The sequence below is a fragment of the Neopelma chrysocephalum genome, unplaced genomic scaffold (genome assembly GCF_003984885.1).
Source record: "Neopelma chrysocephalum unplaced genomic scaffold, ASM398488v2 Primary Assembly neopelma1_138, whole genome shotgun sequence".
In the NCBI taxonomy this organism is placed as follows: Eukaryota; Metazoa; Chordata; class Aves; order Passeriformes; family Pipridae; genus Neopelma; species Neopelma chrysocephalum.
The window spans coordinates 851,091-876,758 of NW_020897800.1; the positions used below are offsets into that span (position 1 = coordinate 851,091).

The following is a 25,668-nucleotide window of genomic DNA, read 5'->3' on the forward strand; positions in this document are numbered from 1 at the left end:
CAGGGAGAGAGGGGACAGGGAGAGAGGGGACAGGGAGAGAGGGGACACATCCCCAGACAGGGCTGTGGGGAGTGTGTGGCCAGCAGGGCTGGGAATGCCATGGGGAGCTGCTACAGAGGAGTGATGCTCCCTGTTTTGGGGTGGCACCAGCTCCCAGAAGCCTCGAGCCCTGGAGCTGCTCACTGGGCACCTCATGGGCATCACACAGGTATCACCATCCCCTGCAACGCTGCAGGGTGCTGGAGGCACAGCTCCCTGCTCCTCCCAGATTCTCCCCATTCCTGGGAAAGCCTGGCTGGGGAAGGAATTGCCCCACAGCAGGGTTTGATCCACAGGCATTTCCCCACACCCACGTCCTTCGCAGGATGAGTTGGGCTCTGCTGAGCTCTGGTGCTGCAGGGGTGCTGTGGGTGCCATGGGGGCTTTGGGAAACCCAACTAGCTGGAGCCCAGGGGAGGTGACAGCCCCAGGGATGGACTGGGGACACGCTGCCGCCCCTTGAGCTTTGGCGTTGAGCAACAAGGCAAACAAGAGCCCAGGGAAGATCATAATCATGGTTTTATTTGTTATGATCCCACTGTCCAACTAATTGACTAGTTGCAAGTGACCCACAAAAAAATGGACTGAAGATTTACCGAAACCTTTTTTTTTTCCGTTTGTCTGTTTTGTTTTAGTCCAACATAAATGAGGAAGGAAAAAAAAATACTTCTGACATTTCCAAAAAACAGAAATAATAGCAAAGTATATTAATATACATTCAACATATACTGCGCGTATTGATTACTACAATACAAAGCCATGATAAAAAAAGTGTGATACTGCGGATGGCACGGTGAGCGCGGCCCGGGGGGGCGGCGGCTGCTGGGGGGGGGGGCCCGGCGACTCTCCCAGGATACAGTGTCATGTAAACAAAAGGAAAACAAAACCGAAGGGACAGAGCAAAAAGGCTTTCAGTGTTTCCCACCCTTCCCCGCCGGGCTCCCTGCGCCCCCTCCCCGAGCCCGCGGGTGCCGGGTGAGGGGCCGGGCTGCGGAGCTTCCCTCCTCTCTGCTTTGGAGCTTCCCTCCTCTCTGATTTTCGGGATTGCAGAGCCATTAGCGTTGTTTTCCCGGAGAAGGGGAGGCCGGGAAGAGGCACGGGTAAGGATAGCAAAGTCACCTCTGCTGTGCTGGTTTCACGCTTCCTTCTGTGCAAAGTCAGGAGGGCTGGGCTGATTTTTCCTTTAGTTTTATAAAATATTCCAGAAAAGTGTCAGTGAGAAGGATCTGAGCTGGAGCTTGTCAAGTCCCAAAGGCAAGGGTGACACCACGTGCTCCAGAGCCCCAGTGGGGGGGATCCCCGCTCTATCCACCAAGGAAAGGATGGAAAAGGGACAAAGAAGAGACCTCTGCACGTCCCAACTGTATAAGGAGAATTACCACTGTCGCCACTGGCACGAGAGAAAACCAGTCACAAGTACAATGTCGTTAAAAGAAATAAAATACTTTGAACAAAAGGTGCAAGTCACAATTCATATAGAACAGAATCTAGTTAAAAATTTCTCTCAAACAGAAATTCCTTTTGCCTTTTATTAATAACAATAATAATAAAACAACATTTACCAAAAAAAACCCAATTCCTACGTGATCAGGAGGAGAAGCAAAGGAAACAAAGAAAAATTCGTCTGCCCTACATTAGCCAGGAAAAGAAAAAACCCCAAGTCGTGGCGCATTTGGAAAGAAGAGGGGGAGGAAGGGCAGGGAAGGGGTGATCCTGTCAGCACCCCGGCACACAAGAGGGAACAGAGCAGACAGAGATGAGACAAGAAGCGCATTGCACCAGGGTGGGAGCTCCCGCACCGGCCGGAGCCCCAGGTGGGATGGGGAGGGCCCCAGGCTCAGCTCCCCCCAGTGCAGCGGGACAGAGGGGAAGGACAGCACAGGCTCCATCCAGGAGTGGCTCCAGTCCCCTTGGACTCCTCAGGGAGGCTCAGCCCCAGCAGTGACAGCCCCCAAGGCAGCCCCAGTGCCCATCCTCCGCTGCCGCGTCAGGCTCAGGTCTCTGGTTGTTCGGTGGTAGCTGGAGTTACAGGCAAGTGTGGCAGAAATTAAAGAACCCAAAGGAACACACTGGATGAGGTGAGGATGAGGAAAGGGGCCATTGTATTCCAGTTAGTCAGAAATACTACGGCAATTTGGCGCAATGCTGCTAGATACTGTTGGTTTAAAATGGACCTTTTCGTTTCAAAGCTGTACACAAACCCTGCAAGAGAGGAGAAACAGACATGTCAGGAGACACCAGAACGGCAGTTCTGCTCCCACAGCCCTCCAGCACTCCCACTCCATTCCCAACCCTGTCCCAGGAGAGGGGCTTTGGAAACAGCACAGGCCTGGAAGGAGGGGTGTTTGCCCTGGGCAAATGGTGGACAGCAAACAGCCCCAGCACAGGAGCTCGGAGCTGATGGTCCCATCCCCAGCACTGGAGCAATGAACAGGGAAGGAGACCCATGGAAGTGAGGCCATGAAGGCAGCCTGAGAAGTGTGTGGGAGAGAGGAGGACGCATGGATACTCACTCCCTCCTGGTTACACCCCCGCCTGCTCCATCCCAAAGGGCACCTCCGGGTGCTTGTAGCTCAGCAGGACGTCCGTGATACACGTGGAGGGGTAACAGGAGGTGTTGAGGTGCTGGCTGCCATCGCCCAGGTTGGGGTGCTCTTGACCTTCCAAACTCTCCCCACATTCTGCAAAGAAGAGGCGGCTTTGCAACGCAGACCACGAGCTGGTCCTCTCAGCTCCCCACCCAGACCCCGAGGAGCCCCCCAGGCCCCCCGTGCCACGTCTGCAGCTCGCCCAGGGCCTCACCCTCGCTGTCCCTGTCGCGCAGCTGCTGACTGGCCATCAGCGACGACTGGCTGAGCACGGCGTCCGACATCCGAGCAGAGCTTAGTGCTTTTCCTGCCATTAAACTCATTCCAGGCAAGTTATCTAACTGCACCTGGGGAGAACACGGGACACACGTCAAGGGGGAACTCGGGAGAGGCGCCCCAGTTCCTCCCACCCGCACCCCAGCTCTCAGGCAAGCCGACCGGGGAGCTCCTGAAAAACTTCAGGGAGGGTTCAGAAGGACAAGAACTGTGCATCAGGCACAGCTTGGGTGCAGCCAGTGTCCCCTCAACAGGAGAATGGACTGAACAGTCCAAATCCCTCTGAACTAACAGAATCACAGAATAGCTGGGGTTGGAAGGGACCTCTGGAGATCATCTATCCAACCCCCCTGCCAAGGCACAGTCATCTAGAGCACGTGACACGGGAACATGTCCAGGTGGGGTTTGAATGTCTCCGGAGAGGGAGACTCCACACCCTCCCTGGGCAGCTGTTCCAGTGCTCTGCCATCCTCCCTGGAAAGTTCCTCCTCATGTTGAGGTGGAACTTCTTGTGTTTTATTTTATGGCCATTACTCCTCGTCCTGTCACTGAACCAGGGAAGCTGCCACTCTCATCTACAGCACAAGGGAGCTGTAGCAAAGCACACACCAAATTCGGGCAGGACAAAGTCCCCAGCACCCCAAACCTCCCAGGGAGTGGAGCAGTGAGGTCTGGGCTGCCATGACCAGCTCCTTCACAGCTGGACCCAGGGCTGGGCTCGGTGTGTCTGCAGAGCCCTGTGCGACCAGAGCCAGGCCAGAGCCAGCCTGGGCTGTTTCACTGGAAGGGCCTTGGAGGCCAAGGCACCTACGTAGGCATCATCACTGTTCTGGATGGTGTGATGTCTCTGCAGGGTCCTGGGCCGCGGGTGCTCGCTGGATGTGGGGCGCACGGGGTAGCCCAGCCTGTTGTGGTCAGGCAGCTGCATGGCTTGGCCGGGGGAGCTCCTGTCCATGCAGTTCCCTACGATGGACTCTTGAAAATCAGACAAGACAGGAAAACAACAGGTTAGTACAAGGGTCTGCACTTCCCAGCCACGTGTGCCACTGCAGAACCAGGGGGCTGAGATATGATGCCACGGACAAGTGCTCCCTGCTGGTAGAGCAGAGACGGGACCCCCGGCTGCTGTGGTGGGAATGGTGCCCCTGACTGCACCCTGGCAGGCTTCTCCTTCCAGCATTAAGACCCCAATCCTAGCACTGGGATCAGGTCTAAAAAAGCAGCCTAAAATTGGGGGGGCAGGGGCAGGGGCAGGAGCACAGGAACCAGACCCTTTCCCACTGCTGCCTTCCCCTCGAGCCTGAGCTCGACCCCCATCCTGTGCACATCGTTACACAAGAGCTGGGGGAGCCTCCAACACGGGATGTTCTAGCAGGGCCCCTTGGCAATTGTAAGCAACATAATCCTGCTGGAAGAGCTGGCCAGGATGTTCACTTTTATCAGATGACTTCTCCCTGCCCTCCCACAATCTGGCTGCGAGAGCACACGGGTGTTCTGCCTGGCAAAGTCCATCCGCGCTGCAAGCTCTTGTGACTGAGGGCAAAGGCCACATTCCTATCAGGCAAAGCCTCTCGTCATCAAGTACAAGATGTTTTGGATAAAGTCCTGAGCCATGGAGGAGCCTGTCATCGGGGCTGAGCACACAAACAGCTCGCTCAGCACAGACCCCATGGAGCACAAACATGGGATGTGGCTGCGAGCGCTGGGGAGCTGCCCCGAGGTGACACAGCTGCAGGTAGATCCCTCAGCCAGAGCTATCAGCTTTCCCTGGGCTTTGGCCAGTGGGAAGTGATCTCCTGCTGTGCTGGGACACCATGCTGGGACACCACCCCACCTGGCTGGCACTGCAACTGTGAGGTGCCACTAAACTGCTCCCCAAAGAGATCTCACAGAATCACAGAATATCCTGAGTTGGAAGGGATCCACATGGATCACTGAAATCTAGCTCCTGACCCTGCACAGGACAGTCTCAAATCTGTCCATGAATTTAGCAGGATCCAAATGAGACCCCATCCCATGTGCTCTCCACGCTGCTCCCAGGCAAGTGAGCATGGACAGCACAGCTAGCACACTGCTCCCCATGCCCTTCCTCTGTCAGAGAAATGGCATTCCTGCTGGAGCCCTGTCCCAGGCCAGCCAGAGATGCAGCTGGCCTCCCCCTTCCTTTGCACAACCATGGGGTTACGTGCGGTTAACAGTCAGCTTTCCCGGAAAAGTGAGAAGGAAAACATGAGGTAACAGATGTTGGCGGAGCAGTGCCACCCACACACTGCTCAGGATGCTGCTCCAACTGTGGGAGCAGTGGCTGGGGCCAGCAGCCCTGCTGCTCCTGCTCCAGCTCCACAAACAGCCCCGGCCCTGGGGGTGACGAGTCCCCCAAGCCCGGAATAGCTGGGACCCAAAAAACAGCCCCACGCTTCCCAGTGCCAGCACTGCACCTCTGGGGATGCGGCTCAGGCCAAGGGGCAGACACCCCGAATTCAGGCTCCTTTCCTTGCCCCAGCCCTGCAGAGGAGAGCCTTTCATCCCCACATCCACAGGGAATGGCTCCTTTGTGTCAGCGTGGCATGTGACACTGGCACGGCGGGCAGGGCCACCGCCAGCTCGGCTCCTCAGTGCCGGGGCAAGGCAGGTTTCCCATGGGCAGAACTCCCAGCCTGGGATGGCCACGCTGGAGCAAAACTGGAGCAGGGCTGTTCACAGGCAGTTTAGTCACATCCCAAGCGGATTTGGTCGACTCTCACGGTCCCTGGCTGCCATCTCTGGCAGATGCTCCATGGACATCCAGGGCTTTGTGATCAGCGGCAACACACTCCCATGGAAGCACAGACGCTCCCGAGCCACTGAGAGGCTACACCCTGCTCCAGGGAAAACACATTTGGAGAGCTGGGGCAGGGAGAGAAGGTACTCCCCGTTCCAGAAAAGCTGCAGCCTCGTAACACAGTCTAGGAAAAAAAGTGGGAAAACCCAGGGATGTAGGATTTGGTGTGGGTCAGTAGTGGGAAAACCCAAGGCTGTAGGATTTGGTGCAGGTAAGGGCCCCTGGACAGCTTTGAGGTGACTCTGCCTGGACCCGAAGTGGCGCAGGCCTGAGTCCAAGTGGGTTATGGAGGCCATGAGGAAAGTGGTACAAGCAGTTGCATCCCAAGACATAGTTTACTACGTGATCTCTCCAAACAGCCCTGTCAGAAGGGCTTACACAAGCATATTTGTAAACATTTACTTGCCTTTACTCATTTACAAGGCCTTGTAGTCTAAAGTCCTGTTCCTTGTGTAACCAGCAGCGTGGGTGTAGAGATTTGGCTTCTGACTTCACCAAACCTCATTGTCCATCTAATGGGCTATGGTGGCAAGATGCAACTCATGATTTGGTACCAAAAGCCCCTCCAGAGCTTCCCACCTCCGCTGAACCTGGGGCAATTCCCTCAACTCATGCTCCAAGCACAGCAGGGAAATGGAGCTCTGAGAGCAAACACATGGGTAATTCAGAATTTCGGAGGATTTCAGAACAGCCCTGCCTTGTCCCTGCCCCCCGCCCACGCTCTGGGGGGTCAGGGCTTGGCAGCCCCACTCAGACCTCTGAGCCAGCCTGTTCCAGCCCGGTACTTTCCCAACAAACCCGTGCTGTGTCCCCAAACAAAGCTGGGCCTCCTGTGCCCTGGACACGGCTCCTCCGCAATAGGGCCCTCGGTGCCAAGGGCAAGCTGGTGGCTCCAGCCCAGCACCCCGAGTCCTGCAGGGAATACTGATCTGCCTGCTCAGCCTCTCCTGAAAGCACTCTTAGCGAGGGGCTCGGAGGGTGTTTTTCCTGCAGAGGAGCCTGGAATTACAGCTGAGGCAGGAATTCTCTGACAGCACAGCGCTGCCAGCAGAGCCACTGAGGAGCAAAGGCGCAGCTGCTTCCAAGGAGCAGGAAAGGTCTTCAGAAACTAATGGCAAGTTTAAACTCATTTTCCCCAGGATTCACCCTTTCCAGTTCAAGCAGGGATAGAGTCTTGCTGCTGCCTCCCAAGTGCCAGAGAGGCTGCAAGGCCACCTGAGCCACAGGACACTGACCAGCGCTGTTACTGTGTGGGTTTGGGGGAGCTTTAGCAGTGCCTGGACTCGAGGGTCTGTGCTTAAGAGCAGGAACACATGGATACACTGCTACAGTTCGGGGTGTGCTAGCAGCTGAACTCTTCCTATCCTGTGTTTACAAGGAGTGGGGAACATCACCAGCAAGAATAAATCCATAGCCAGCACACATCATCCCTGAAAAGATGGTGGCACGCTGGGGCCTGGGCTTTACCTGCCTGCAGAAGTAGGTCAAATTCCTAAGGGAAGCAGCCAGTTGGGTTCCCTCCTTACTCAACCCTGTTTATTACAGAGGCCGTGCCTGCCATTTACTTAAGGCCACAAAAGCCAAAAAGAATGTCAGTAATTCCGTGCTGTGCAAAACATGTCAGGAAACCCTTGCCGTGCCGGGCGGGGCGGTGTCCTGGGCAGGGAGGTGAGAGGCACACGGCTGGCACGGGTGGACACTGGCCTGCATGGGTGGACACTGGCCTGCCCGGGCAGCAGGAAGCCTTACCTCTGCTGGGCACCTTATTCCTGAATCCGGGCGCGGGCTGATGCCTGTACTGGTGCGTTCCCAGCTCCTGCGCGGGATTAGCAGTTCCTAGCAAAGATTCGGGGTCCCCGTGCCCTCCTGCGTTTACAAGCAGAGGGGTCTCGTGGCAACCTTTGGTCAATGTGTTTGAACTCTTACTGTCAGGAAAGCTGTCCCTGTTTCCCTCGCAGGCGCAGTCCTCCTCCATGCTCTCCGAGTGGAACAGGGCTGGCTGGTGTCCGTATCCCTGCGGCGGCTGCACGGACGCAGGGACCTGCTGGATACATTCTTGCGCCCTGATTTTTAAGAGATGCTGGGGGCTGTTCTGGGGGTGGTACGTGTCAGCACTCTGATAAGGCAAAGACAACGACTGGCGCTCCGAGAGGTTCTGTCCCACGCTGGTGCCCATATTCCCAGCATCCCCTTGACTCATATGCCTGAACAACTCTTGGAATTCTTGCTGCTGCTGCTGCTGCTGCCGCCGTTTGATGAGCTGTGCAAATTCTGCCTGGGGCAGCCGCATGTCCGTGTGCCCCGTGAGCGAGTGCCGGGGGGAAAGCAGTCCCTGGAGGATGTGCGGTACCTGCTGGTGTCGGCTGTAGTCGGGAGGTGTCGGGGACAACAGTGCCTGCTGTAGTGCCGATGCCGTGTAGTGCTGCTGCTGCTGATGTGCGTTTGGAGGGAAACTGGGATACTGGTCAAGCTGCGGGACCTTCAGAGCTTGCTGAGCCGGAGGGAACCCGACTCCTCCCGACGGGCTGTAGTTGCTGGGGGAAACGCGGGGCTGCTCCGGGAACAGGTGGGGGTGTAAGTGCACCTGGTCGTAGTTGGCGGGGGGATACCTGTTCACGTTCAAGGAAAAGGACCAGTGACTGCACTGCAGTGGCTCAGCTCGCCAGTGGCTCAGCAGCCCTGCAGAGCCCTGGCCTGGCTCAGGAGCTCCTTCCCGAGGGCACGGTGGGAGCGAGCCCCCCAAAACCAGCACAGCACGGCCCGGGCTGGCGAGGACACCGCATCTTATCCCGAGACACCCCCTCCCTGTTCCCCACCCCGCTCCCCGGGCCGGGAGCAGGCAGGGAGGCCTCACCTGTGCGACTCGGCGCTGTCGGCGCTGAGCTGCTTGGACAGCTGCCGGTGGCCGTAGCTGAGGGAGGCCATCAGGTTGGCGCGGTGCTGCATCTGGATCTGGCTGGCGCTGGGGCTCAGGGACATCCCCCGCGCGTGGGACGCCAGGCCCTGCCCGCCCACGGGGGCTCCGGGCAGGAGGCTGCTGCCCACCATGTCGCCGGGCTCCTGCACTTGGATCGTGACCTGCTGAGGCTGCGACTGCTGCTGCAGGCCCAGGCACGTCAGCCCCATGGCTGGAGGGGGGGAACAGTTACCGGACTGCGGGAAGATGGTGTTGTGGGATGGCATCCCTTGGAACTGGGACTGGGAGGCAGCACCTACGAGGAACAAAGACCCTCAGCACCCCCGTCAGCCCATGGTGAGGCTTGGGAGAGGGATCTGCTCTTCATCCCTGGAAGTGCTCAAGGCCAGGCTGGATGGAGCTCTGAGCAACATGGTCTAATGGAGGGTGCTCCTGCCCATGGCAGGGGGGTGGAATGAGATGATCTTTAAGGTCCCTTCCAACCCAAACCAGGCTACGAAACCATGATTCACTCTATGATTCTGGGCCGTGCTGGGAGCCCAGTACGTGTCCGTGGGGGTGAGGAGGGAGGCTCCCAAGTGCTCTGTCATGCTGCGCCAGCGTGCAAAGGTCACAGCGAGAGCCCCTTGCACAGAAACAGAAACTCAGCAGAGCTGACAGTGATTTGCATAAACCCAAGAATATCAGCCCTTCCTCCCCACCCCCAGGAGTGATAAGTAAGGATCTTGTGACAAGAAACCCAACAGCACATTCCAGCTGGCAGCTCCTCTCGAGCTCTCGATAACACCAGCCCTTGCTGCCAGATGGAGAATCTTTTACATCATCAGCAAACTGTGCAGCGCCTGGGCCGTGGGGGGACCCAGGCCCTGGCACCCCCACACTGATTCCCTGAGGTTTGAGGGACCGCAGAGCCCTGCCAGGGGGCCCACCCAGCTCCCAGGACTGCTTACCATGGGGCTGGAGCACACTGCTGCTCACGGGGGGTGGGCTGCTGTTGGGTTGCCTGAAGAGGTGGTTGTTGGGGTGGTTCGGGGGTGGGCTGGATGGCTGGATCCGTAACCTACGCAGGGAAACAAGCACCTTCTCATCATGCCTGCTCCTCGTTAAGATTCCTTCTCAACTGCCAGAGCTGAGGCCAAATGCTGCACGTCTCGCTCTAAATAAACACCTCAAAGCCCTTGTTGGGGATCCCAAGCTCTGTGCAGCTTGTCTTCTCTCCTGAGAGCCATTTGCCTTGTCCAAATCACACAGGGAGTGAGCATGACCTGGTGACTACAACAGAAACCTGGGGACAAGGACAGCACAGGCTCACCTCCTGACTCACTGTGTGCAGTGACACGCTCTGCTCTCCTTTCCCGTAACTCAGCCTGCCTCACCTACAGGTCAGGGTGCTGAGGGCAAAGACAGTGACCTCACCGAGGGCCTGGAGAGGTGTGAGACACGCAGGAGGCATGAGAGAGCCCAGCTGCTGAAGTGGCATCTTCAAGCCACTCATAAGGCAGGACTGTCAGTCCCCTGCTCAAAGCAGGTCTGTGCCTTTGAATTGTGTTTCTCTGCTTCTAAAATCCTTCTGACAGAACCCAGCTCAAAGGACCAGGCACATTCACCTGGGAACTGGCTGTGCCAGTCTCACTTCATACACCTCCAACTCAGCCTGCCCTCTCCTGAGTGTGTCAGCTCATCCCCAGGCCTGAGTAAGAGTAAAACCCACTCCTCAGAGTGTTCCTAAAGTCATTTCTTTACCTCTGAAGCTGGTGAGTGAGCAGAGCTGGCTGGTTTTCACATGGAGCTTGCAAGGGTGGAGATGGCTGTGGAGGTCGGATACAGTCCTGAACCAGGCACCACAAGAAAACAAAAAGTGTTTGGAGTCAATGTTTCAGTTCGTAAATTTAGAAACACTGCTGGGTGAAGCAGGATGTAACCAGATGCACCGAATTTCAGTCCCTGACTGCAGCCCTGGCTACCACAGCTACCACAGCAGCTGTGCAAACATCTCTGCTGAAATCCTTCAGGCTTGGTCTTGCTACAGCAAGCCCAGCAAAAACTGCCCTCCCTCAATCCCCCCGGGACCTGCTCACGAGTTGTGTCTGCAGCAAAGCAGGAAAACACAGCTAAGCCTTCAGCAGCTCTGGCTCGGGCTCCAGTACCTGAATCTGCTGATGAAGAATCTGATGGTGCTGCTCCTGCTGGTACAACATGTGCTGCTGCTGCGTCTTCTCCAGTGTCCTCTCGTCCATGTGCCCACCGTACATCTTCTGGAGCTGCTCACACTCCTGCAAGGAACCAGCACGTTCTGGAAATGACCTTCTCGTGCACAGCACACTGCTGTGCAAAAAGGCACGCTCTGCATCCCACCCCTCGGAAAAAAAGCTGGCAAAGGAAGCCTAATCCATTTAATTTGACAGAATCAGGTGTGCAATAATGTGGCAAGACAGCAGAAAAGCACTGGGTGCACGTGACACCGAGCTGGCACCGTTGTGTTCCCTTAGTGCAGGCACCAAGCTCTGGTAACGACACTTCAAGGTGAGGAGAGAATCTCATTTCTATCGTGCTACAAGGGGAAGGGCCTGTCCTGGGGCCAAATCCTGCTCCAGCCATTGGCAAGACGTGCCTGGCTGTGCAGGGAGTGTCACACAACACACTCCAAACTGCAGTGGCAGGAGCTGTCCCTTCCTGGGACACCCTGGAACAGCCCCAAAACTGCTGCCACAGAGAATGTGACAGAGGGCAGCTGCAGTCCTGGTGGGCCCTGCAAGAGCAGGCAGGGCACACATGAGTGGGCACAGCACGACATTTCCTGCCCAAAAAGAGGGGAGTGGAAGCTGCCCAGCTCCCCAGCTGCAGGTGAACTGCCCATATGTTCAGAGGACACACAGAGAGGGAACAGCCCCTCGGGTGGGAAGTCCCCACTGTGTCCCCGCAGCCTTTAACACAAAGATTCCGCCTCTTCCTTCCCGAAGCAGCAAGGCCGAGGCAATAAAAAGCCCTTGCAGTGGCTCTTTTGAGACCCCCACCCCTCCCTCACCTGCTGGAGCTGTTTGATGCTGCTGTTGTTGCCCATCTTCTCCAGGTGGGCTTTGAAAGCCTGGATGCTGGCAGCACCGTCCGAGAAGCGCCGCACCGGGGAGAAGCGCTCGGTGGGGAGGTGCAGGGTGTTGGAGTCCTTGTAAATAGAGCTGAACATGGGGAAGGGGGTTAGTGGCACCAGCCAAAAAACAAACTCCGGTACAGAGCCATTTCACTTCCACCAGCTGTGCCAAGTTCTACCTGCCCACTCTCACACAGAATAAACTGTGGTTCAGAAGGAGAAATAAAGTGCCACCATCACCTTGAGGAGGAAGCAGGATCACTGAGTATCCTTGGTGCCTGGGCAGGTAAATGTGCTTTATGTTGGAGGCAACTCAGCCACAAATGAGATTCCAGATGGGCAGCAACTCACTGTCCATCCAGACAGATGGATCTATCCCTCAGATGGAAAAGGTTTATAGAAACCACTCGGCATCCTAAAAAGCTAAAATTCACCAGTTCAGTAGCCACTTCCTGAGTCTTCCAGCTCCCCTGACTACACCTGATGTCTGTGGAAAACAGGAATGGCACATGGAGAGACAGAAGCCTGATGTGTTCTGCAGCTCTGAAGAGGAAGGGAGGCTGGCATCCCTGCTTAGGGATCCCCTGGATTAAAAAGGGGGTGGGAAGGGAACTCTGCACTTGGGGGAAATCCATCTCACTTAACACCCAGAGCCTCCCTGTCACCTGGATGCCCTGCATTGGGCACATCTCAAAGGCAGACACAGCCAGGACCGAGGCAACTGTGCCCAAGGCACCACAAGCAATTTCCCTTCACAATGAGGTTTCTTCACCATCAGAGGGAGCCAGGTTTTTTTCAGGAGCTGTTTTCTCCCGAGGTTGGGGCTCCCCATTACCACTGAGCTCCTCTGCCCTGCCATTAGGTGCCACCTGTATCATCCCAAGCAAAGATAACTTTGCACACACCCGTCACAATGTGCCTCACAACACACAGTCGGGTTTCTCTGCCTGCCCTCAGGGCTTCTGGGCAAAGGCTCTCTAGAGAACCTGGTTTCTGTGCAAATCAGAATCACAGAATGGTTTGGGTTGGGAGGGACCTTAGAGCTCACCCAGTCCCACCCCCTGCCATGGGCAGGGACACCTCCCACTAACCCAGATTGCTCCAAGCCCCGTCCAACCTGGCCTTGGACACTTCCAGGGATGGGGCAGCCACAGCTTCTCTGGGCAACCTGTGCCAGGGCCTCCCCACCCTCACGGGGAAGAATTTCTTTCATAAGTAAAGAATTTCTTCTGTAAAGATTCCGTAAATGCTGCCTACAGAACCCAGCAAGTAACACCTAATGCACAGGCTCCAGCAGCAGCCTTTGCCTGTGAGAAGGTTCTGGAGACATGGTCTTTACAGCACCTTTGACACCAAACCCAGCAAGAGCCCACCTGGCTGCATCTGGACTGGTCCTTAACTCCAGTGCCCATCCAAGGCCTGTTCCAGGCTCCCCTTATCAGAGAGTGATCAATGCTGGACCCCTCCCAGCACACTGGGTTCAGTTTTGTCACTGCCTCTGCCTTAGCAGGACGTGCTGCAGTTTCTGTAGATCACACACAACCTTCTTCCAAGGACAGAGCTGTGCTCCTGCCTTTTGAAGCCATCCCATCCATTATCCTGATCCATTTGTTCTCCTGTTGCATTGACGGAAAGCAGAAGCTACAGATAAAATCAAGCTGAGCTTCTGAAGGCTGTGTGGCCAAGGCAGAACAGCTGCACTGCCCAGTACAGTTGCTGTACTTCAATTTGGCTTCCAGATATTTCAACGTGACCAAAATCAGGGGCTGCATAAGAAGATATAAGATGGCTTAAAATAGGTTAAGGGCTAAAATAAAACCCATCTGCCATTCAACAACGGGGTTTATTTACAGGATGACACAAGACTGGTAACTCCTGTGCCAGGTATGTCTTGGACTCAATGTGGGACACCCTGTTTAGGCCACAGTCAGACGAAATTTCCGTGATTTCACAGGAAAAACACGAGCCAGGCTCACAGCATGTTATGACACCGAGGGTGGAAAGTGCAGATACCACCCTGCTCATGATGCAACAGCCTCAGGACTCCGGATCCAAGTGGCAGAGGTGACATCAACGTTATTTACAGGGTAAATGTGTTTTAAGTCTTGTAAAAATTCCGCTCCTTTCCCTGTGTGAGGGACCTGGCTTACCTTGAGGATTTGCAGCAATCCTGAAAGCAGGACACAGCACATTCTGGTGGTTTTGCAAGCTGCTCTCCTCTTCCTATCAAGCTGTGGCCCTAGAAATCTTTCCCCTCCTGCTCTTCCCATCCCCCAGGCACCTCTGAGGGAGTAACTTCAGGGCAGAGAGGTGCTTATCTTGGTTTTCAGGAGCTCCAGCGTGGCACTAGCACTGTCTCAGTCTGCTCAGAGTTCACCTGTCCCTGCTGATTACATCAGTGCTCAGCTCAGCAGGTCTCTGGCTACAATAAAAAGGGCTTTGTCAAGCCTGCCAGTGTGAGCTGCCTGAGGGGCTGGACACCAGCACCAGCCTGGCCTGGCAGCCACTGCTTTCCCAACAGGCAGCACACTCCAGTGTGCAGCTGGTTTGCTCCCGGCACAGAGGGTTCAGAGCACTTTTAAGCATTTTTATAAGAGGTTTTTTTTTTATTAAGAGGTTCTTAAGCTCCCTCTGGAGCATTAGCATCTCCGGTTTGCTGCTGTGACAAGGACTCAGTCACATTAACACCTCTCCATCAGGAGTGTCCCTCCCACACATTCTGAGTGTGTTTAGATCCAATCCCACGGTTCCCCCTTTCCCAGACACTGTGATTGTTTTTCTCTTACCACCCCAGCTTCCTTTCCCCACATCATTCCCACCAAGGGTTCAGATTAGAAATAAAATGACTCTTGAGGAGCTTTGCAAAGAGACTTTGCAGTCAGAACACACAACTCTGGTGCAGAACAGTGAGGGTTTTAAGCCCTGGTGTGGATGACTTGGTGTAATCTTTTGCTTGTATCTGCCTCCAAAAACATTCTGTAGCAAATTTGCTACTTTGACACTAACATTACAACAGGGAAAAGCTTTCATTTAAAACAAACAGCTTATTCCCAACCTCTCTGTGATGGCAGCCATTCCCGGAAAGCATCTCCAGCCACAAAAATGGGACTGGAGGGAAGAGCCAGCCAACTCCTGCTCGTCCCTGCAGGCAGGGAGCCTGTGCCAGCACGGCCAGACACCCTCTGCTCTGTGGGTCTGCTCTTCATCCCTACTCCTCCTCCTCCTCCTCCTCACCCCTCCCTGCCAGGCAGGATGTCCTGAGGGCTCCGTTCTGGATGCCAGCTGACAGGGTTCCTGGCACAAAGCTGCCCGGCGGCCGGTGCCGTTACTCACCGGTGCTGGTCGGGTCCCAGGTGTGGAGCCCAAGCCCGGGGTCGGAAGGACTGCTGTCCTAGCTGCCTCTGCAAGTCTGGAGGGATTTCAGCTGTAGGGTTGGTCATGGCCAGAGTGTGCCTTTTTGACCTATTTGCCAAGTATCTGCAACAAGCGGGAGCACATTTTATAAGAGACTGATGGGAGTACTCCAAAAACAGGGAGCGTTAGATAATCCAGAGAAAACGGGAAGGAAGAAGCTTCTGCAGTGCTCAGAACACGCCATGGGCACGCTGCCCATGCCTGTCACAGCACTGGGTTGTCAGTGCTCAGGGGACAAGTGTAGTTTCAGCTGCTGGTGCTCCAGCCTCGGAAGGAAAGAGGAGCCATTCGCTCTTCCCAGCAGGAAAGCCACGCTGCTGGTATATCCCTTTGGGAATACCCAGGTGACTGCCCGCCCTCAGCGGGCATTCCCTCCACTAGAGCAGGTCTGCCTCCCTCTCCCAAGGCCCCACTGAGCCCCAGGGAGCCAAGACAGATGATAACCCAGCAAGAGCCAGGCAGAGAGCGGGCACAGAGCGGAGCTGCTGCACCTTCCAGGGTGGCCTTTGCACCCCAGGTCCCGCAGGGGAGGGTGCAGGGGGGACACCCCAGCAGAGATCGGGGTGGGCAGAACCTCGGGTTGCCCGAGGAGCACGAGGAAGGGCTGGGGCTGAGGAAGGGCTGGTGCCAGCCCGGTCCAAGTGCGCCATCTAGTCCCTGCTCCGCTCCAGGGAGTCGGGAACCGCGTGGGATGCGCAGGGAATGAGATCCTGAGCAGTGAGAGAGTCCCTGGGCTTGCCTCTTACACCACAGCTGGGAGGCAACGGCTCGAAGGAAAGGCCCCTCTGCACTGGAAAAGAGCTGCAGGTCTCCTGCAAACCCCCCAAAGACTGGAAGTGTGGAACTCGGAGCCTCTGCTCCGACCAGGATGTGAGGAAGGGCCACACAGCGCTGAGAGCCACTGCCCTGCCCTGCTGCTCCTGGCACAGCCCTGCCCAGGGTGGCCGGGGTGTGGGACAGCAGAGAGCAGGTGAAGCCCCTGCCCAGGCTGCCCTGGGGGTGAGGAGGGGGCTGGGGCTCCCTCCCAGAGCTGCTCCCACTCAAGGCCGGGAGGGATGAACGCCCCTGTACAAACTCAACTCCTTCTGCTCCTGTGAACCAGCAGTGAGGTGGTAACCGGGCCAAAGACCACTCGGCCAGTGACACCTGGGAATTCTCACCTTTGCTCTTGTCCCCTGCAGTTCCCACTGCGAAGCAGAAAGAGCAGCAAGCAGTACAGTGGTTGCCTTGCCCAAACCCAGCCTCTCTTTGCTACTGAAGCCACTTAAGCAGAAGAAGCAGGTTAAGAGTGCTGTGGTGCCCCGCCAAAGCCTGTGCCATTAGCTGTTTAAGAATCATTTGACGCAGACAGGGAAAGTTTCCCAAAGAGCTTTGCTGCTGTGGTTTGCTAAGATCATTTTATTTCAGCCCTCCAGGGAACAATCCAATCATGAGCTCTAACAGCGTTTCGGGTGGAAGAAAGTTTCCCAAAGCTCAAAGGAGATGTGACTGTTCCCTGGAACAGAGAGAAGACCTACGCTCTGCTTTCAAGGTCAGATTAAGGAGGGCAAAAGCTGCTCACTGGTGGCTGCAAACAGAGTATTTGGGGCAGTGTTCTGAGAAGCTAAATATTTGCATCTGTCCATTATGGTAATGCTATTTACCCTTCTCTGATGACTACTGACATGTTGCAACACGAGGGGGTGGAGAGCAAGTTAACACACAACCTGGATGGTGCTTTTTCAAGGCCATCTGGTGGAAGAAGAACATGTGCTGTGAAAGGACTAAAGGCAGCACTGTCGAGAGCAGCAGTGACCTCTTGGTCCAAGGGGATTTGGCTTCCAGTGGGATCTGAACACTTCAGTGCCTTGCAACCTACAAAATGCTGGATGGAGGTTTCAAAACGTTTCTAGCTGAGCTAGTGCTTTAAAGGCTCAACTGAAACCTCTGGGTTTAGAGCAGTGAAAATCTGCCCAGGTAAGATGTTCAGGCATCCCCTTGCCAAGAATGAGATTTATCTGGTTTGCACAGAAAGACTGCCAGCTGTCTGAGGACATTATGGGCCCTAAATTACAACTTCTAATGACTACTGAGGCTATTATTGATGCTGGAAGCAGACTTTCTAAGCTCAGGTAGGCAAAAGGAATTTCAGTGCACAGTCTGTCACTGCTCACACTTCCTCAGGAGCACCAAGAGGAGCAGAGCTGGCCAAGGCTCTGGAGTATGACCTGCACCCACCCCAGTGTCACTCTGCCTGTAACAATCCCCAGTCTGAACCCCTCTGAGCCCCTGAAGAGCCCCTCCCTTACTCAGGTGCTGGTCTGTACAAAGGGGGGGGATCCAGAAAGCTCTTCAAGGTAAGAAGCAGGAACACCCACCACACATAGTGCACCAGCTGGTTAGCAGAGAAGAACTATGCAAAAGCTACTAAGAAAATGTTAGTGAGGCCATGGTTAGTGTGTTCATGGACTGAGAAAGTACAAGCATATTCTACCCCCTTCCTACTACATGTTTGGAGCAGACACAGAGAACAGAAGTTCCCAGCCCGAGAGCTCATAATCCTTTCCTTATTGGAGCAGACTATTTTAAGGCCTAATGCTAAAATTAGCAGCTAGAGGTACCCGTATTTCCAGCAAGCTCACTTTGTTTGAGGCATCAGAGTTGGATGTTTACTGCATGTCTTGATACAAAAGCTGCACTGGCACCCAAGGCCACAGAGGAGATCCTCCCACCTCCAGCACTCAGCAGGGAGCGGGAATCCCTCGGCACTCACTTGGCAGGTTAGTGTGGATCGCATGCTGCTGCACACTAAGCAGAGGAATTTAGCAGTTCCAAGAGCTTCTGGAGAACCTACTGCTCAATCAGCTACCCATTTCAGGGGAATCCAGCTTTGTAAGCACCCAGTAGTGCCAGAGGAGCAATTGCCTGCAGTAATCAACACCCACAGGAACAGGAGAAGTGTTGAGCCTTCGCTGTAACCAAGTTTGGTGCCCTGGCGAGGTTGCTGTGTTTGAGTTCAGCTGTGGAACACCCCAGGGTGAGCCTCGTGGAGGTAGGAAGGGCAAACGTTAACAGAGTGGGAGTTACCTCTGCACAGCTTCCTGATCTGGCTCCCCATCAGAGCTCTCCTCGTCCACAGGGGTGACAGCTGGGACAGCCTGTGGAGAGAAGAGAAGCCACAGTTCTAAAGGACAGCCAGCACAGTCCCATCCACAGAGGGGACACCTGACCTTCCCAAACGAGCTCTTGCAGGGCTGTGTGTTGGCTCCTCTGCAGCACCAAAGAAACTCGGCCAAGAACCCCTTCCAACATTCCCTCCCCAGTCAAACTGCCTGTACAAGGTTGCTGCTACATGGAAAATTCATTGATACAGATGCACTGAGGAAGAAAGAACATGCACGAATGCCCAAGACGGACACTTTAGTTTCTCCGTGGCATCAGCAAAGGAGAAGAAAAGCAATCATTAAAAAAATCAATAAACACTGTCAATTCCAGAGAGGAACACCATCTTGGCTGCCAGATATCAGAGAGCACAGCAACTCTCCTGCATGGGGATAGAGCACCCCACTGCTCCAGAGCAGGGGAACCTTTGGAAGCAGGCAGGCACATCCCTGCAGCGCTTCCCAAGCGCTACACGCGGAGCCTGCTGTGACCTGGGCACAGTCACCTCTGCCTGCGGGAGGAGATATTTTTAAGCACCCCCCCGTTCTCTCCTGTCCCTTTGGTACTCACTGGCGTCATGGTGACGAGCGGGGAGGGGCCCCGGGGCCGCTTGAGCAGCTGCTGTGCGTGCAGCTGGATGTTGGCCCCGCCGTCCGACGCCCGCCGGCCCAGCGGGCCCATCCCGTTGAGCAGCTGCAGGGTGGGGGGCTGCAGCAGGGACTGCTCCTGGGGACACAGACAGCCCAGTCACCCACTCCGAACCAGACCCCAAGGTCACAAACCAGACACGGGCAGAAGAGAAGCCTCCTGGGCTTCAGGAATGTCACCAACATCTCGGAGTGATGTGGGGCAGCGAGAGGCAGCGCCAGGGGAGGAGCAGGGTTTAACTCTCCATGTCCCTGCACGCTGCTTTAGCTGCCAGGCTGCAACCTGCAGCTCAGAGCCAGGCAGCACAGTCCTATTCCTCCCCAGCCCACTAATTAATCTCATATTGCACTGCTCTTTCATTCTTCAGCTTTTCCATAGAATGACAGAAACCCAGAACGATTTAGGCTGGAAGGAACCTTAAAGCTCATTTTGTTCCAGGGACACCTTCCACTAGATGAGGTTGCTCAGAGCTCCATCCAACCTGGCCTTGAACAATTCCAGGGATGGGGCAGCTACAGCTTCTCTGGGTAACCTGCGCCAAGGTCTCACCACCCTTACAGTAAAGAATTTTTTCCTAATATCTAATCTAAACCTACACTCAGGAACCATTGGAGTCATACCTAAAGAGAGTAAATCTTGATGCTTCTGGACTCCAAGGAACTGGCAAACAGAGTGAGCACAAACCCCCCCCACCCTGGCAGGGCACAGGGCACAGCAGGGAGCACAGTACCTTGTACTCCAGCTGCCCCGTGGGCTGCAGGTTCTGCCTGGGCAGCACGTTGTGCATGAAGTTCACATTCGGGGTCACCTGCAGGAACGGAGCCTGAGGAGTCACACGGGGGAAGCCGGGCAGGAGCTTCTGCAGATCTTCCATGACTTCCGTCCTGTGCAATCACATCCAGAGAGGTGAATTAGCCATGATGTGAGGACAACCCCTCACACACCCAGTACACACAGCTTCCCTTCACAAAAAGCTTCTCATTGCTCTGGAAAATGGTCACACAGATCAGCCAAGCCACTCTTGGGTTTTTGTTTGTCCCTTTTCCCCCTCCATGCTGAGACTGGCCAGAACTAGCTCTTGGCATTAACCTTGATGGCATTTATCACAAAACCTTCACCTTGGACATGACATCAGTGCAGCTCAGGTGAGACATTGTCTTGCACACCAGTATAGCTTACAGAGAGCTGATGAGGAAGAGGAGGAGGAAAGCATCTCACCCCCATCTGAAATACTAACCAAGTTGTGCAATGGGACTGATACTTTTAAAGGAACACCCGGAAGGACCAAAGTCATGTGCTGGGAGTAAATCTTCAGGTCCCATTAATCCTCCAGCTGGGAGTTCAGATTCCAGTACTCACCGTGGGTCAGCCACTCCCACTGTGTGCCTCCTCATGGAGAGGTATCGGACCAGAGCCTCAGGTGAGGGCTCTTCCCCTTCATCACTGTCCAGGTTCATTGTTCCATCAGTCTGGGCAGGGCAAACATTGGAGATGTTGAAATACAAGGCTCAAGGGAAAGGCTTTAATGCAAGCCAGGAAAAGAACTTGCAGGGACCATTGGGGGGTACCTCACCTCCACAATCTGGTTCTCAGGGTTGATGAGCTGGACTTGTGGCACATTGATGTTCATGGTGTTGCTTGTCTGTTCTGTCTGCTGAGTGGAGAGATCAGCATCAGAAGACACAAAGACAGCACTGCTCACAACCCCTTAACAAACACTGCTGGATTAACACCAGTGCACAGCCCTAAGCATCTGGGAGGTTATCCTGGAGCCAATGCAGAGCTGTTCATTCTCAGTTCTCAAGGGGTTGCCTCATTTCCCCAACTCCCTTCTGCTCAGGCACGGTCCCTTCTGCTTCCCTTATGAACTGGCCTCTCCCCAAACAAGTGCTCATTGCTTCAACAGCAGCACAAGTTGAGGAAGAAGCACCGCAGAGCAGTTCTGAGCAGTGAACTCCAGCTCCCAGCAACCCTCACAGTTCCTTCTCCTCTGTCAGAGGAGAGAATTCCCAGACAAGGAACGTTTTGACACTCCATCCAGGATGAGGACACCCACAAGCAAGCCTGTGTTTAGCAGGTAGGGGACTGGCTGGCCTTCCAGGGCTGGAAGGACACCAGGCAAGCGGGGTGTACCTGGATGTTGGCCGAGGGGAAGGTCATGGTCCGTGGGATGCTGGGGGCCGGCGCGATGCGCAGGTTCTTGTGTCTCTTGAGGCGGTCGCAGAGCAGGCTGTAGATCGCGCTGTAGTGATCGTAGGCATCGGCCCGCAGGGACTGCAGGGAAAGGAAGAGCACTCAGTCCTCTTTGTCAAGTGATAAAATACACTCTATACTCTGCTGGGATGCTCAGCTGCCACTGAACACACTGATCTGCAGTGGGAACAGGCAGGACACGGCAGGGCCTCACCTGGACCGTGCGCTCCTTGTCCAGCCCCATGTCCGCCATGGCCAGCAGCACATCCTCGTTCAGCGGCTCCAGCTGCCTCTCGGTCTTCAGGTGCTGACACTCTGCTATCAGCTGGGAGGGCACAGGCTCAGAGTTAGTGCTGACATTCCCAAAGGCACACCGATGAGTCACAGTGCACCGGGCTCCGGCTGCAGCTGGCATGAGGTCTGAAGGCTGATGGCACAGCAACCCGAAATCCAGTGCCTCAAGCTCCCAGTGCCACGGGGAAAGATACAAAAATGTATGCAGAGGAGGAATGATGTGACAAGCAAGGCCAGGAGACACAGAAAGGGGAAAGGCAGCACACCAGCAATGGGAATAAGAGTTCCCAGAGAGCTGGACCAACACGGCAGCACCACGTGCCCGGAGCCTGTCTGAGGCACTGAGCAGCCCCCACTCCCTGCTCACCCTGTCAAACTCTGCGTCAGCCTCCCCCAGCTTCATCCACTTGTGTTTGCAGATCTGCTCCATGGAGAGCCGCTTGCTGGGGTCCAGGACCAGCATGTGGCGGATCAGGTGTTCACACTCTGCAGGGAAGAGAGGGGCCGGGTCACCCTTGGGAAGGGACACGGCTAATGCAGAGAGGGAAAGGGCTTTTTCCTTCCCAGGCAAAGTGTGTCAGTCCCCAGTGTGCCTCTTTGCTGCAGACATCGATTTCCTGTGCTAGGAAGGAGGGAAGCCACCCCGGCCACACAGAGCCCCGAGGTGGTTCCCTGTCACCCTGTCCCTCCCCACCATGACATGACTGACTTTTGGGGATTGAAGAGCAATCTGAACATTCCCCACTCAACAGCTCACTGTGAATGATTTCTCCATCATGTTAACCCTGGGCTGTCACCGTGGGGCACTGCTGGGGCTCTCCCCCTTTGGGGTGGGATCTAAGCTTGCTTTGAAAGCACCACGTTTTAGCGGAATTTGCTGCATGAAGAGAACCAGTTTTCAGCTGGGAAACTCCATGCAGCCCATGCAAAATTATTACTTAACCTCACAGCAGGCAACCAAGAATCCACGTATGACTCTTTTATCTGAAAATTAATCACACTTTTCAAACCCAAGATTTATTACTAAAGCACTCAGAGGTGTTTTTGCAGCACGAGGACACAGACACCCATCTCTGACGGGGCTGTGGCTGCAAATTCATGTGCCATAAGGGCTAGAACTGAAAGAGGTGTGGTGAAGGGCTCTGCACCCCCGGGCCCCCGTGCCCTTACCTGTGGACATGAAGAAGGGGATGCGGAACTTGCCGCTGAGCACCCGCGCGCGCAGGTTCTGCAGGGTGCTCCCGTCGAAGGGCAGGGCCCCGCACACCAGCACGTACAGCACCACGCCGAGGCTCTGCGCCCAGAAACAAACCCCTCGTCAGAAACGGGCCGCTGGGAAACTAAATTAAAATGCATTTCTGGGCAGCTCATGGCTTTGGCTCCTCCCGACAGAGAAAACACGGGACGCGGTGGCCAGAGCGCGATTTTGGAAGCGTTTTCTTCAGAAAACACTTTTTGCCACGTCAGGGCTTTTCTCCGAGACGTGCACTGAGTGTTCAGGAAGCAAAGCCAAACAAACAGAGCGAGAATTAGATCAAAGTCAGAGAGAAAGAGGTTCGTCACATACCCAAATGTCAACCTTTGGCCCATCGTACTCCTTGCCTTCAAAGAGCTCTGGAGCGGCGTAGGGAGGACTCCCACACCAGGTTTTAAGCAGCTGGCCAGGGGTGAAGATGTTGCTGAACCCAAAATCTGAAAGAACAAAGAGAACTGATTGGAGGAATATGATTCACTCCAGCTGTCCTGAACTAACCAGAGCACTGAGTGCCACATCCACTTTGTACAGTGTAAAACACACCTGCTGCAAAAAACCCACTACTTCAGCCTGCTCCACACACTAAACCCACGCTGCTTTTGCTTAGCAGAACAAAGATCTTTCCACAGTTTTGCTCTTCATTTTTCACCCATGTGATTTCCATGCTGGAATCGATACACCAGGGATCAGATCACCCAGGGTTGCTGTGAGTCAGGTGGATGGTCTGGAATGGGGCTTCCACCTTGTAACCAAGAAATCCCACATAAATCTTCAGTTAATTTCCAACCTTTGGATTCTTCCATGTCACGTTTCCCAATTCCCTGGGGCCAGGGCAGCTGCCAGCACAGACAGTGCAAAAGCAAAAAAGAAGAGGAATTTTGATTTTTCCAGGAAGCACTACAGGAGCTGGAAACTTTGGTTATGGTGGGCAGCTCTACAAATGCTTCACCAACAGCAAATAATAAATCCTGAAAGGGAAATCAAAAGAAAGGTCTTCACCTCAGAGGCAGCCAGCCACCAGCTTATGTGGGCACTAATGGCATTCTCTGCTAATTAACCTGCCTCCCCCTGGCTCACAGCTGGGACCTGCACTGGAAGGGGTAAGGAAACGAGGCTGAACCCAAGAGAAGCGAGCTGGCTCTCCTCAACAGAAAGAATCTTCACTGAATTGCTTCCCCCTTTTTGCCTCAGCTGAACTGAAGCAAACCCACTGTCACAGAGGTGTGCCCACGTCCCGGGCAGGAGGAGCCCTCAGCAGCAGCTCCATCGAGGAGCGGTGCCACTGCCAGGGCTGTGCCTCTGTTTGTGCCAGAGACGTGCCAGCAGGAGGGCAGGTGACATTAATGCCCAGGGACGGGGACCCACAGCAACAAGGCCATTTCTCATGGCATTGGCAGCAGCAGCAGCTCCTCACAGCAGGCTGTGGGAGAGCAAGGAGGGCCAGGAACACTCAGCTTGCAAATTCTGACGGATTAAAGCAAAAAACATCGTGGCAAAAATACACAGTGCAACTGCAGCAAGTGGAAACCTCTGAAGATGAGTTTTGCCTCTGTCACTGGTCAGAACAGAGGATCTGGGGTGATGCACAGCCCGGCAGTGAAACACAAGATCCCAAAGTTGTGCAAGGAAAATTTGACTGAAAATGTGTGTTTTAATACCTGCATACAAATGATAAAGAATACCTGAGATACAAAAGCACAAAGGTTTTTTTCTTCCCCCCATTTCTTGAAATAAATACACATTCACCATGAAAATGAATGTTCGTTTTTATCTGCTAATTTCTCCTGACAGCTTTTTATCCATGCTCCAAGGAAAGGACTTTGCATGAATTCTGTAGCCATTGAGAAAGGTCAGTTTTCCTAAATCACATAAAACTCCAGGTTTGCTCTAACACGTTCAATACTACCAGTTAATTACAATTAATTACCAGTTCCACACCAAATCCCAAGAGCAAGCCATCAGTGAGGCCAGTGATGGCCAACACCTCTGTGCCAGGGGCATGGCAAACCCCACCAGCACTCCACAGAATGCACTGACTGGTGAGTCCCTGCTCCCACTGCTTTCCTCACAGGATTCTCCATGACCTAATTTCAGGTGACTCCTCTCCTCCTTCAAACAGCTTCTGCAGAACTCAGCAGACCACCTGGTGCTGCTCCTGCCAGCTCAGCTCCAGGAGGGCACAGCCGAGTTCCTTCTTCCTGCCCCTCCACAGGGGGAAAATCCTTGCTGTGGAGATGATTTATGCTTATGAAGAATACCTAACACAGCCTGTTCCTGTGGAAACACCTGGAGTGCAGACCAGGCTGCTCAAACCCTACCTCAAAACAGCACAGAGATGGTAAAATGTTCTTTAAAAGCACCACGGTATCAGAACAAGGCAGTTACACACCCTTTGGGTTTTCACTGCTGGCTGTGAAGCCATTTAAACCTCCAGTGAGCCTTTGGAGGACCATTCCAGGGAAACAGCACTCAGCTGCACAATTGTCTTTTCCACCTCTGCAAGCCTTTGAGCTGCTGTCTCACGTTTAAAGCAGGATGTGTAACAAGTGCCTGAATTATGGCCACTGGAACAAGCCCCAAACGCTGCAGCACTGGCTGTGACTCCACCTCCCCACACTCAGCATTTGGGTCAGGTTCAGATGGAAACTCCTTCTGACCGGGGAATTTTGGTACTTCCCACATACTGAGCAAGTTATTCTGGTTTAGACACTTTTATTTGTCCTTTTATATACTCGGGGGGGCTTTGAGTACTTGGGGAACCACCTGTATTTTCCAAGGAGTGATTATTGCCCTGCAGAGCCAGGAGCAGCTCCAGCCCTGCACACATGAGAGGCCCAAGGTGTTCCCTGGAGTGCTGCACTGGTCATGGTGAGCGCCAGCAGCACGGGCAGGGTGTGCCATGCCAGGGATGTGCCATCCCAGGGATAAGCCATTCCTGGGCTGTGCCATCCCAGGGATAAGCCGTTCCTGGGCTGTGCCATCCCAGGGATATGC

General features: G+C 54.7%; 1 protein-coding gene across 5 annotated transcripts in view; it reads right to left on the bottom strand.

The window, feature by feature from the left end:
- Positions 1 to 1,060: 1,060 nt before the first annotated feature.
- Positions 1,061 to 25,668, bottom strand: part of SIK3 (SIK family kinase 3) — a 73,390-nt gene continuing 48,782 nt past the window's right edge. The window contains exons 5-25 of one of the 5 annotated variants that reach the window (XM_027699332.1): positions 22,987 to 23,111; positions 22,590 to 22,713; positions 21,787 to 21,905; positions 21,340 to 21,450; positions 21,066 to 21,206; positions 20,506 to 20,586; positions 20,292 to 20,401; positions 19,663 to 19,816; positions 18,855 to 19,010; positions 18,210 to 18,280; positions 15,063 to 15,206; positions 11,667 to 11,817; positions 10,789 to 10,914; positions 10,385 to 10,470; positions 9,592 to 9,701; positions 8,579 to 8,936; positions 7,474 to 8,333; positions 3,715 to 3,878; positions 2,842 to 2,974; positions 2,553 to 2,720; positions 1,061 to 2,241 (exon numbers count right to left, since the gene is read on the bottom strand). In XM_027699332.1, coding sequence (XP_027555133.1) covers positions 2,563 to 2,720; positions 2,842 to 2,974; positions 3,715 to 3,878; positions 7,474 to 8,333; positions 8,579 to 8,936; positions 9,592 to 9,701; positions 10,385 to 10,470; positions 10,789 to 10,914; positions 11,667 to 11,817; positions 15,063 to 15,206; positions 18,210 to 18,280; positions 18,855 to 19,010; positions 19,663 to 19,816; positions 20,292 to 20,401; positions 20,506 to 20,586; positions 21,066 to 21,206; positions 21,340 to 21,450; positions 21,787 to 21,905; positions 22,590 to 22,713; positions 22,987 to 23,111 — 3,482 coding nt within the window. In that variant the 3' untranslated portion in view covers positions 1,061 to 2,241; positions 2,553 to 2,562. The remainder of the gene's footprint in view (positions 2,242 to 2,552; positions 2,721 to 2,841; positions 2,975 to 3,714; positions 3,879 to 7,473; positions 8,334 to 8,578; positions 8,937 to 9,591; positions 9,702 to 10,384; positions 10,471 to 10,788; positions 10,915 to 11,666; positions 11,818 to 15,062; positions 15,207 to 18,209; positions 18,281 to 18,854; positions 19,011 to 19,662; positions 19,817 to 20,291; positions 20,402 to 20,505; positions 20,587 to 21,065; positions 21,207 to 21,339; positions 21,451 to 21,786; positions 21,906 to 22,589; positions 22,714 to 22,986; positions 23,112 to 25,668) is intronic. The other 4 variants (XM_027699333.1, XM_027699335.1, XM_027699336.1 and 1 more) reach the window with 4 other exon arrangements.